The 12,488-nt window shown below is 51.2% G+C and overlaps 5 protein-coding genes across 5 annotated transcripts; 3 read left to right on the plus strand and 2 right to left on the minus strand.

Annotated features, from left to right (window-relative positions):
• Window positions 1–279: 279 nt before the first annotated feature.
• N0V96_002694 (uncharacterized protein) lies at window positions 280–773 on the minus strand (the record flags this gene model as incomplete). The annotated part of the gene is made up of 2 exons (XM_065756595.1): window positions 280–298; window positions 358–773. 2 exons carry the CDS (start codon window positions 771–773, stop codon window positions 280–282), a joined length of 435 nt encoding a protein of 144 aa, XP_065614964.1.
• Window positions 774–3,641: 2,868 nt separating this feature from the next.
• N0V96_002695 (uncharacterized protein) lies at window positions 3,642–5,134 on the plus strand (the record flags this gene model as incomplete). Its single annotated transcript, XM_053187258.2, has 3 exons — window positions 3,642–3,658; window positions 3,731–4,661; window positions 5,126–5,134. 3 exons carry the CDS (start codon window positions 3,642–3,644, stop codon window positions 5,132–5,134), a joined length of 957 nt encoding a protein of 318 aa, XP_053054762.2.
• A 64-nt stretch (window positions 5,135–5,198) lies between these two features.
• Window positions 5,199–6,122, minus strand: N0V96_002696 (uncharacterized protein; the record flags this gene model as incomplete). The annotated part of the gene is made up of 1 exon (XM_053187257.2): window positions 5,199–6,122. One exon carries the CDS (start codon window positions 6,120–6,122, stop codon window positions 5,199–5,201), a length of 924 nt encoding a protein of 307 aa, XP_053054761.2.
• A 1,212-nt stretch (window positions 6,123–7,334) lies between these two features.
• Window positions 7,335–9,207, plus strand: N0V96_002697 (uncharacterized protein; the record flags this gene model as incomplete). Its single annotated transcript, XM_065756596.1, has 2 exons — window positions 7,335–7,623; window positions 7,766–9,207. The coding sequence occupies 2 exons, from the start codon at window positions 7,335–7,337 to the stop codon at window positions 9,205–9,207; spliced, it is 1,731 nt and encodes a 576-aa protein (XP_065614965.1).
• A 1,195-nt stretch (window positions 9,208–10,402) lies between these two features.
• On the plus strand, window positions 10,403–12,263 carry N0V96_002698 (uncharacterized protein; the record flags this gene model as incomplete). Its single annotated transcript, XM_065756597.1, has 4 exons — window positions 10,403–10,499; window positions 10,582–11,828; window positions 11,885–12,009; window positions 12,068–12,263. 4 exons carry the CDS (start codon window positions 10,403–10,405, stop codon window positions 12,261–12,263), a joined length of 1,665 nt encoding a protein of 554 aa, XP_065614966.1.
• Between the last annotated feature and the right edge of the window lie 225 nt (window positions 12,264–12,488).

Here is a 12,488-nt window from a genome sequence, read left to right on the forward strand (position 1 = left end):
GCTTGTGTGTCTTCTTGTTAAGCCTTTCGAAAGGCTCACATGAGAAAGAGCCTTCCGCATAAATATGAAGATCTTCTGTCCGGTTTGCGAGTGCCTCTTTGCTAAGTGCGCCTCGAAACTGAAAGTAGGAATCGCTTCAACATATCGTTAATATCTCTCGTCCCATCATCGGAGAGCACGAAAGAGCTGACTTACAAAAACAGGTTAGAGAAATTCCCTCTCAGGTAACTTTGTCCCATATCTGGCTGGGGCCAATACCACGACCGTACCATCTCACCATTATCGGAGACTCGATACTCTGTTGACAAATTCAAATTGGCGTTGTTATATTGGACGTTGAGGCTAAAGTTTACCCACTGGGATGCCTGTGGTGGAACAGAAAGCCACATCAGTTCCCGTTCGTTCATGATTGTGAGATTGCCCAGATGGTCGAAAGGCAAATCGAGATGCTGATAAAAGTTTCCGCCGTAGCTATCAAAGCTACCCACACTCAACGTCTTGAGGTTTGCTAGCCGCTCAATGCCGTTGAGGCTGTACGTTGTTTTAATGCTGCCAATTGTCTGTTCAGTAATATCTGATCCGCCCAGCACCAGCGTGAGATTGTTTGGCCCTCCGTACGAGACATAGTCGAACTTCAGCGTGCCAATCTTCGCGGCGCCAATCTGAAGACGTTTGACTTTGCCTGAGTTGTAGATGTAGACTTGGTCAACGCTGAGTTGCGGTTCCTTGAAAAATGCGTCGAGAGACTCAAGACCGCCTAACCCGAGCTCCATGGATCTGTCAATCGGACCGTCGCGATACGTGATACCGGTGATATTCCGAAAGGCGCTCAATTTCAAAGTCGTCAACTTGGGTGCATACATGAGTCGCATGTATCCCACTGACTCTAGTTGGTCGACGTCAAGATACTTCAAGCTTTCCAGTTTGTGAAGGACAAAGTTTTCGCCGACCGATCTCAGTTCTGGGAAGCTGAGGCCTGTGATCCATCCATCGTATGCTAAGATTACCGAGCCATTGACTCTGGTAATGGTACTGGAAGAGATGCTTGTGATATTGTGGTTGTATCCGATGCACTGCGCTGATACTTATGGGCACTTAGAGTCGTTCACAAGGTCGCCATGAATAACCTTGACTCCCTCGAGGGCAATCCCCTGAGTGGATGCTCCGGTGGTGACAGTGACATTTCCGAAGATCTCGGGACAGTTCCGCAGTGCATCTGCATCCGCTTGCGACGTGATCACCACGGAACCACACTCCTGGCCGATGACTTCTGTTGGTTCAAAGGGCCCATGTCGTTAGTCAAGTGACGGGCAGACCTCATTTCATGTTTTCTTACGATGCTGCCCAAGAATGAGGGCTAATAAGAACCCATTCCTCCAAGGTGATGACCCAAACATGTTGCAGAGGACGAATTACAATCAGTCACAAGCCAGACAATAACGAGGGGGCGCTGACTTCCTTAAAGGCAACTCAATCCCCCCGTCACTTCCCAAGCTCCACTGAATTAGCTATCTACATTGGGCCACATCCCCGTTCGCCAGTAGGGCTGGCAAAATAAGCTTAAGACTGCTAATAGCTACATTGACACATAAACTGTTGCCTGCTAAATAAGCCGTGCAGGTACTGGCTACGACCGAAGGCTTGACCTCAATTTTCTCACAAAGACCGGGCGTCTGCCCCTGCTAGATTTGCTTGACAAAATGACAAGCATTTTGAAGAGCTGAAATCTCATGGTCTCAAATGCAGGGTCAAATTATCCGACCTGCCTGTTAAGTAGTAGCTTCATAGATGCCAAGTCCGCCCTACCCGACGAAAAGTCTTGACTGGAGCCAACAGTCCGATTTGGGACCTCTTATCCGAAGTTCCGAACTTAAGCCAAACAATATAAGTAATCATAAGATCAGAAATGCACAACTTGGGCAAGAGCGGGTTTCCGTTGTGCGTCAACTGGCCAACTTTGTCAACATTAATTGAATTCTGCGTTCAATTAATCGTCTCCACGATAGTCACCGGTAGTTCTATCGGATTTGGTTGAGCGCCGAGACAGCACCCAAGATATCCATTCCAATTCTGTCGCGGTCACCACCTGCCCGTTGCAGTACTGGTAGTTGAATAATTATGGAAGGCCTGAAGTTGCAAGAAACTTAGAAAGTCATAGTCAGCATCAAGTGACGGATTACAATGGATTGCTTGAAAACCATTCGTGCTGCGACAGACGCGATCCTCTGTGTTGTCTTTTTTGTGAACTTTAACAGTAACTTCGTATGACGGAGCACGAGGTTCAGAAGACTAAGCGACGACTAGAATTGACGGCACTTCGTGTCTTACGTCATCTCGAGACAGGAATTTGAGGCCAAGGCACTGGAGCAAGCCTTTGGGCCATAGCGACAACCAGACGGCGAACTTACCTACTAGTAGATAGTCCAGATTTTGGTGGATTCAGGATGATTCTTCTCAAACAGTTAGACTGTGTTTGCAGAACTGGGAGGCAGTATCAGTTACCATAGCTCCCAGATAGGCATGCTGGCCATGTGTAGGGTTTTCCGTAGACTCCGGATCCGGGTTGGTGGTAAGAGGCTCATACCCCCATACTCCAGGCAGACCTAGTCGCTCTTCGGACATTTTTCAGTGGCTCACAAGGCCGATTTTTCTCTTGGCACTCGTCGTAAAGATCTTCAATCCCAGTGCTCCTCACCCGCTGGGCGCACTCACGACTCAAGAACTCCGTCGGACTTTGACTTTATTCTCCGTCATGATACAAAACTACCCATGACATGGTTTCTCCTAACACGATTTATCTTGGCAAGTATGCAACTTCTGGAGAAGCCTATCATTCTTCCTATAATTTCCAAAGATAGAGCAAGGCTCAGATGAGTGCCAAGTCGAGATTAATCAATCTGAACTTTACGGAGTATCTTTGCTGACGAACTCTTCGCTCACCACTGGGCTTAAAGGACTGGCGATATTCCAGTTCAAGTAGATCAAATGAAATCACATTACATCTTCTTCTTTGATTCCTGTGTTCCCTCCATACTGCAACTACCGTCCACTTCTTCCTCGAATTATCAGCAACCATGAAACAACCAATTCACATCCTGTTGTTGCTCTTAACATTTGTCCTGTCCTCCGCAGGGACAATCGCATTCACCTTTGCACCATGCTACGCAACATTTTGCTCCGAAGACTACTTCGAATTCGAGACCAGGTTACACCTCCTAGTCTACTTCGGTCTAGTCGCCGGCTTCGGCTGCTTCCTCTCCTTCGGTCATATACCACGTGGGCTCACACCCTAAGCAGCTACCATATCATGCGCATACCATTGGGAGGCAAACGAGTAACTTTTGGTGGTCTTTTGGCGTGTGTTTGGATCTTGGTCGTGATTGCCTCCACGACTCTGTTCTGGCTACCCGCTCAACGGGATTTCTGGGGGTTTAGGGCAGATCCTCTCGGATGGGCAAGTGCCAAGCTGAGACTCACAATCACAGGAATTACTGGCCATTATGCAGACATTCTGCTTGGGTTATTGGTGATCCCGGTTTCCAGGAACAGCCTGCTTGTTAGGGGGTTCTCGTTGCACCACAGCACGCTGCTATATGTGCACAAGATCGTTGCATATCTCTTCTCAGCATCAGCAACTGCGCATGGAGTTACCTACATTGTAAGTCTCTGTCTGACTGCTGATATAATGTGCAATTCCTAACAATTAATAGCTGTACGCAACGGATTCCAGCAGCGAGGGCGATGAAGCAAAGGAGGAAGCATTCGCAACAGGCAACCCGGCAATGACCCTGTCGGAGAGCAAGCAAAGAAGCGAATGGTTTACCATGACCACATACACCGGAATAGCTGCCATATTGCCCGTGTGGTTGATCATCATGACCTCGCTCCCATGGATTCGGAGAAACCACTACAACTTTTTTTACTACAGCCACGTCATTCTTGGTCTGATCATCTTCATCGCGGCATGCATCCATGCCAGTACCGATTTTTACCTACTTCTTCCCGGACTTTTCCTCTGGATCGCCGACTGGGCAATCAGGCTATTTGGCGGACAGACAGGCGGCCTCGCCTTTAAGACGGGCGCGACCCTGGAAAACGCAGGCAATAATTGGCTCAGAATATCCACGCACCTTCCAGTCTCGAAGAAAGCATCAGCTAGCACCTTTGACCTCGTCCAGGAGAAGGGAGAAACTCTACACGAACCCCTCAGCTACTACTATCTCAGCATCCCATCCATCAGCAAATTCCAGAACCACGCATTCACTGCAGCAGTTTCTGCTTCCACCGGAGCTGGCCCTACTTTCCTCTTGCAACCCACGACCGGAAAGAAGCAGAAGAGGCTTGACAAGGAATGGACTTGGAAGTTGGGCGCCCTCGTCTCACAAGCCTTTGAGAGTACAGCTGTTGAAGTACGAGTCGAAGGGCCTTACAGTGTTGGTGACGACGGCTTCAAGACTGCCTCTCACATCGTATGCATTGTGGGCGGAACTGGTATCACCGGTGCCCTGAGTCTAGCATCATGGTGGTTGGAGAAGAGGCCAGCGAACTCAACCTTCACTCTCGTATGGGCTGTGCGTCATAGGGAGGCTGCGGCGATTACGGAGTGGACTCAACTCCAAAAGACAGCTTCTTCGGTTCCCGAGCTTACTGTGGCTGCCCACGTGAGTTCAGAAAGCGGCCGTCTGGATCCCACATCATGTATCCGTGGAGCTCTTATCGTCGGCCAGCATTCGAAAGTAAGCCCCGTCGAACATGCTTGGGTCTACAGTTCTGGCCCAGCAGGTCTGATTGGCACTGTTGAAAGGGCGTGTGTTGAGATTCGGAAGAGCATCGTTGCTGGGAGAGGGGAGAGACATACAGACTCATGGCGGGTACGTGACATGGACTGGTATATGGCGAAGTGGGAAGTCTGACAGTCCTCACGAGTTTGATAAACTAAATTTCCTTTTCTTATGTAAAACTTCAGTCTCGTTTCCCCTGATTTACCAGTAGGTTAATAGGCGGCAACGAATCGGGGTTGTCGGAGCATTCAAGTAGACGAGATTTTGCTTCTCTCACGTATTAACTAGCTATTATTTATAGTAAATGCACAATTGACAGTTCACATGTGACATATTCGTACCAGATCAAATGATTGATAGGACTGAAATTTGGTGGTTGCTGGAGAAAAGTACGAATAAAATCAGGTTGCGAGTCTACTACGCCCCAATTTCCTTCACAACCCTCTTGACAACCTCATCCAGGTCTTCCTCCGAGACACCGAGCCTGCTCATGTCGGCGACCTTGGCGCTGTAGTCACCACCCCAGCCCTCGCGCATGTGGTTGACGTAGAAACCAACCAACATAGCCATGTGATCACCCTGCTTGAACTTCTCGTTTGAATCAGCCACGACAGCCTCTGCATCCAAAACCTCAACCTTCCAATCCGCCTCCTTCGTGCCCGTAGCTCTCAGGATACTGTCGAGCATATCCCTCTGGCTGATGTAGAAAGACTTCAGATACACAGCCTTGTCTCGGAACTGCTCAAGCTCAGCATCAGGCAAGCTCAAAACACCAGCAGTAGCCTTGCCCGTGGTGCCAATAGTGGTGGTGATGAACTTTGTGTTTCCGCCGTCAAACAGCTTTGCGGAGCGGTTCTTGATGTCGATGCCCCAGAATCCCTGACCGAGGGACCAGTCGAACCAAGGGTTGTTGACAATAGCGATCCAGCTCATTCCCAGCTCCTCAGTCAAATCGCGGAACTGCTTCTTGCCGGCGACCATGGGGCTGACCTCGAGCAACTTGGAAGGCGCGGGGTCGGAGCCGAATTCGGTAGGCAAGACCCACTTGACGCCGGCCTTGGCCGCGGCGCGGATGAGAGGTGCTTGGCCCGTCATGTAGCTGTCGAAGCCGAGTTGCAGAATGAGCACATCCTGGCCTTGGAACGCAGAAACCAAGAAGTTTTCGTCCGAGTAATCGCCCTTTTTGACGATGACGCCAGCTGGAAGTGTGGCGGAGGATTGGGCGCGGGTGACGGCGGTGATGGTGTGGATGCCCTTGCCGAGGAGGGCGTTGAGGGTGAAGCCGCCCAGGTTACCACTGGCACCGACGATAGCGATCTTGCGTCCTTGTAATTCAGACATTTTTTTGGAGGTGATTTTCTTCTAATACGATGCGATGTCGATCGATGGTTTACAATTGAAGTTGATATTCGAGTTTTGCTACCTTGTGTTGACTGATTGATCTGTTGTGTTCTGCTTCTCTCTTTCATCCACAAGAGGGCCGATGCCATCCTTTAATATTTCTGCCATTCTGATACGATTTAACGAGGCGCAAGTAGAGTCCCCGTTTCCGTGCTGAACGAACAATGCATTATTGCTTCCAGCACCCGAATAGTGTGTAAGCCTTCAGAGACATTGAGTCCTCCACCACCATGAAAACGCATCCGGCGAGCACAGACAACACTCAAAGTGTTGCTGACAACTTACAAATGGAGTGGCTGATTGCTAAGCTCCTAGGATCAGCCAACTCAAAAGGGTCCGAAACCAGGCCAGATGTGGCTGGTTGGTGTCCACACCGCGCGGTTCGGGGGTAAATTAGCTACGTTGGGATGCCTCAGCTCCGAGACTTCGGACTTTTGAATTGCCCATTTTGTTGATTTAGGGCAGTTCCTCTCCGTAGACACCCTGAGTCTGAGTAATCCAGCTCCTTTCATTGCAAGATTTGTGAGGCAACTCACTGTTTCCTTGAAAAAACATTGCCGGGACTTTCGCGCCGTAAAAGGATCAGGCTGCAGGCGTCACTACTTGTTTTTGTCAGCTGGAATTGAGTATGCCATGATCAAGTAAGGTCGAGAAATAATTTATCGACAGTAGTTCTGTTCATCGAAAGATAATTTGTTGCTCCCCATGAAGGAATTAAGTTTGCGAGCCGACCGGCCATTGCACTTTCGCAATTTCCAAAATGTCTCCGGCTCCGTCTGTCACCAGCTGGCCATGGCCGGACTCTTCTGAAACGCGCCTGTGCTCTCCCAGCTCATCCGGCGCATCGCTGACGGCATTGCACTCGGGGACGCGGCATGCGCTCATTCATGTTCATCCTTGTGCAGTCAACAACGACGTGTTGAAGAGCGAAATAACAGAAGCTCTTGTCGCATTCAATCATCACTTATCTGGTGAAAATTGTGATGAAACCGCTTCAGATCACACCGCAGCGTTGATAACCAGCTCTCAGCTCAGCCTGCTTCAATCACCTCCGGCCATGGGCAACTAAGCGAATCGCGAATTCACCAGCCTTGAGCCTTGTAGGCGCCGCCCCCGTGATCGCTGGATCAACAAATATCAGCTGGACTCACAATGGCTTCCGCCTCTCGCGATGGCGCCCGTTTTCAGCCGCTCCCCTTGGGGCCTTCAGGGCCGGGCTCCAGCTCCTCTAGGTCGTCCTTCGACTCTACGTCTGATCCCAACGATGCCGATGACGAAGCTTTCGCCCTTCTATCCGACGGCGATGCCGCTTCTCTTCTTTCGGATGACATTGAGCTTGAAGAGATCTCTACAGCCGGGCCGTCCGCCGGCTCGGGCTCTCGTCCGGCCAAGTCTCGATCGGAGATGGATCAACGATTCCAAGATGCCATCAACGCCGAGCGTAACATGACTCCACGAGATGCTATCCGCGCCTATCCGATGGCCGTGTTTTGGAGTCTTGTTGTGTCTCTGTGTGTGATTATGGAAGGTAGGTTAGACTCTAACGTGAGCCATATGAGTACTTCCAGCTGATGAGTTCACAGGCTACGACACCATCCTCATCGGCAGCTTCTTCGCTCACCCAGAATTCGCAAAGAAATTCGGCGACGGCAAAGACAACGAAGGCCGAGACCAGCTCTCCGCCCTCTGGCAAGCCGTTCTCGGCAACAGCAGCACCTTTGGCTGCATCATCGGCGTCATTGCCAACGGCTTCCTCGTCGAGCGGTGCGGCCAGAAGACAGCCCTCATCAGCTCCCTCTTCGTGCTCTCCGGCTGCATCTTCATCACCTTCTTCGCGACTAACAAGACCATGCTTATGCTTGGCCAGATTGCGTGCGGGTTGCCCTGGGGTGTATTTGCATCATCGGCACCCGCGTATGCGTCTGAGGTCTTGCCGTTGACGCTGCGGGTGTATCTGACGACGTGGACCAACATGTGCTTTATTATCGGTCAGCTCATGTCTGCGGCTGTCCTTGCGGGGCTCCTGCCGCGGAAAGACGAGTGGTCCTATCGTATCCCGTTCGCCTTGCAATGGTCCTGGCCGGTGCTGCTTATCCCGCTGCTGGTATTCGCGCCGGAATCTCCCTGGCATCTTGTACGAACCGGCCAGCTCGATAAGGCGGAGAAGGCTTTACTACGTCTCCAGAGGCGGAAAATCAACAACCTAGACGCCAAAGTCCGTCTACGTGAGATCATAGAAACCGATAGAATGGAGCAGGAGCATCAGACAGGTACAACCTACTGGGACTGCTTCCGCGGCGTCGAACGTCGTCGCACAGAGATCGCCTGCGTAGCATTCGCAGGCCAAGTGCTCTCCGGCTCAAGCTTCGCCTACAACTCAGTCTACTTCTTCCAGCAAGCCGGGCTGAACCCACAGGATGACTACAACCTCAACGTCGGAGGCACGGCGCTAGCTCTGGTCGGGACTGTCGTCAACTGGGTCGCGTTGATGCCATATTTTGGCCGTCGCCGCATCTATCTGTGGGGCATGTTCAGCATGTCCACGATACTTTTCATCATCGGCATCCTCGACAGGATAGGCCGGTTGCCGAATGCACCATCGTCACCCATAGGCTGGGTTCAAGCCTGTCTTACTCTTGTGTGGACTTTTATCTTCCAGCTATCGGTCGGTCAGCTAGGATGGGCTATCCCCGCCGAGGTGGGCTCTACGCGTTTACGACAAAAGACCATTTGCGTCGCGAGGTCTACCTATTATGTGATGAATCTACTAGCAAATGCCTTTCAGCCATTTTTCATCAACCCGAACGCGCTGAACCTGAAGGGAACTACGGGTTTCGTCTGGGGAACCTCGGCGTTTCTCACGTTTGTATGGGCATTCTTCAGGCTGCCGGAAACAAAAGGGCGCACGTACGAAGAGTTGGATTATCTCTTTCATAACAACACTGCGACGAGGCAATTTGATAAGACGGAGGTGGATGTTTTTGAAGGGGGCTACGAGAAAGTGTCACCACCAAGCTCTCGATGAGTTTCTTCTTGTCCCTTGTGGCGTTCAGCCGCCGAGCGAGAGGAAATTGGTGATAGGTTTGTGGGTACATGAAAGAAGGAAAGGAACGAATATTGCCGACGCAACGGCAGTCGCCAATCAATGTATGAATCTCAATATCATTTCCGACCGGGATAAAAGATTTACATGTCATTGAATAAAAATCGAGTCTCCTAGATTTAGGTTGATATGTTTAGCAGTTGCTATTCAACCTGGATCCGGAGTCCTCGGTCGGTGGGTGCTTCTTCACGATTGAGGCAGTGTATTGAGCTCTCATGTGGCAGCTTCTTTATTTATGACGTAGTTGACGATTATGCGCACTCTTGAAGCCATATCTTCTATCCCGAGGTGTCCTCATCAATAGTCACGCTTGCACATCGGATGCCTCGATCTTTTGACTCGTCAACCTCGATTCAAATCCGGCAGCAGCTCACACAAAGAGCAGGGATCATAGCTCAACGCCACGGAATCTCCCCGCACATCCACAGCCCAAAGGGCAAAAGGGCAAAACACACACACCGACCAAAGACCCCGGTCAAGCTTGCTCTCCCCCACCAAAGGGCGTCAGGGCGCAGCCAACACGCTGGCAAGCTTCGGAGACACGACGCTAACGAAGCGGTTACCCCAACGAGTAAGCAGACTGGAACGTCGGCGAGCGGGCAGAGCAACGATCCTCCCTCTTTGTAGAATCATCCTCGGCAGTGGGCGGGCCATTCTATCAGGCAAAGTAGCTATAGTTTCGCGAAACGCGTGCGCGGGAACTTTGGAACCTGCGGCTTGCCACGGCTTCGGCGCATGAGACGGGCCCGGATCTTGATAACAGATGCAATGCGGGGAAAGCTACCTTAGTTAGCTGCTCGATTCACACAACGTCTTCATTTCTCGGTCAGCTCTTCTCCAAAAACTCACTTCTTCACCTCTGAATTATTGAGTAGTAATTCGTTCCGCGTGCATTGACCTCTGACTATCACTTCCCCCAACGTCTCTGACCCTGACTCCAATTTCATCTTCTTGAAGCTCCTCGTATCCATCTCACCAACCTTTCCCCCTTTCCGTGTTGACGCGAGCACACAGCAACGGAAGAGAGCTCTAGATACGACTTATCTACCTACGCTACAGACCTGAATTGTCATCCTCACAACACGTTACAGATCTTAGGAAAACAGTAACACTCGAGATGGCTACTGTTGTGGAGAAGCGGGGCGACCAGACGATTTACAAGTCTCCGGATCACATCGATCTTCCCAAAGTCGACCTTCTCACATTTCTGTTCGGTGAGTCCTACGGTCATTCAAACCTCCCAACCACACCGCCGACCTCGGCCGTTCGCGAAACGCATGAGTTGACAAAGAGTAGACTCACCAAACGAAAGACTGCGCGATGACACAGTCCTCCACGCCGACGCGGCAGATCCGTCCAGATCAATCACCAAGTCCCGCCTAGTAAAGGCTTTCAAACAGCTCGGTCACACCCTCCGCTACCAGTATGGCGTCAACAAGGGCGACGTGGTGCAGGTCATCTTCACAGGCCACTACATGGCCCCCACCGTCTTCTATGGCATCATGGCAGCGGGCGGCACTGTCGCGGCGTCTACGCCGTCCTCCACCCCGCCCGAGGTCGCGCGCCAGATCAACCTCACCGAGAGCAAGATGGTCATCTGCAGCCCCGATCTCAAGGCACTCGCCGCTGCTGGTGGATCAGCTGCAGGACTCCCCGATGATCGGATCCTCTACATTGGTGACAGCCACGAGTTCCAGCTCTTCGAGGCTAAGACGGATAAGAAAGTGCCTCTTTCGTCACAGGAGCTCGACTGGGAACGGGTGACAGACCAAACGAGACTCGAGAACACAGTTGGTTGCTACATTTACAGCAGCGGAACCACCGGCATCCCCAAGGCGGTCAAGATTTCTCATGCAAACATGATTGCGCAGACCATGTTCATCTCAACGCCGACAATAGAATATTATAAGACGCATCCGAAGATGGAGTACATCACGCTCGCACACTTACCCGCAGCTCACATCTCTGGTCTCCAAGCCTACATCGTCAACCAGACCTTCATGGGTGGCATCGTCTACTGGATGAAGAAGTTCAACTTTGTGGAATTCCTAGACTACGCCAAAAAGTATAAAATCACCTCCTTTTTCAGCGTGCCGCCCATTTATCTCATGATTGCGAAATCGCCATTGGTCAAGGACCACCTTGACACCGTGGAATTCGCACTCACAGGAGCCGCTGCCCTGGGAGGCGAAACTCAAGCCGAAGCACAGCGAAAAATGGGCAGGGGGAAAGCGATCCTCGGTCAGACGTGGGGTCTCAGCGAAACTACCGGCGGATTCACGATCCTTCCCCGGCATCTCACAGATGACACAGGAAGCGTCTCGATGATTGTAGCAAATTGCGAGGCTCGTTTGGTCGATGATGAGGGGAAAGATGTCGAGGTTGGACAGCCTGGAGAGATGTGGTGCCGCGGGCCAATCATCACCAAGGGGTACTATAAGAACGATAAGGCCAATAAGGAAGCGTTTGTCGACGGTTGGTTCTGCACGGGCGATCGATTGTCGTTCAAGGATGGAAAGTTCTACTTCGTCGATCGGAAAAAGGTTCGTTTAATTGGATTGGTATCGACTACCACGGAACTATAGCTGACAATTCCCAGGAACTCATCAAGTACAACGGTTTCCAGGTAGCTCCAGCTGAACTTGAAGCATTGTTGGTCACGCACCCAAAGATCCAAGATGCGGCAGTCATAGGCGTTGACGGCGAAGGCACCGAGCTCCCAAGGTACGCAACCTCCGACTCCGCCGGTCAGCGTAGTTCCAGTAGACTAACATCCTCCTAGAGCTTATGTGGTCGCCGATAAGAAACAGATTTCTCCGGAAGAAATCCAGAAGTGGGTGGCAGATCAGGTTGCTAGTTACAAGAAGCTCCGTGGAGGCGTCATTTTCATCGATGCCATCCCAAAGAGTCCCTCTGGAAAGATTCTGCGCAAGGATCTAAGGGCACTTGTAAAGCGCGAGGCCGGCGCGAAGCTCTAATAGGACTGAGGTAGACAGCCCTTAAAGATTTTGAACGGAGAAAGCCTCACTTCACGAAATGCCATCCACTGCTCATGCTTCGGGGCTTGACACTGACTTTTGTCTGAATGTTCTTTCTCCGAAACCCAACTTAAATCCAACATCAACTCTGACGCCCGCTACCATAGGTCATGATACAGGCCGCGATGGTAAGTACCAGAGTAGTTGCGTACGCCTGATAGGACC

Source organism: Colletotrichum fioriniae (assembly GCF_027942845.1).
Source record: "Colletotrichum fioriniae strain IMI 355084 chromosome Unknown scaffold_2, whole genome shotgun sequence".
Lineage (NCBI taxonomy): Eukaryota > Fungi > Ascomycota > Sordariomycetes > Glomerellales > Glomerellaceae > Colletotrichum > Colletotrichum fioriniae.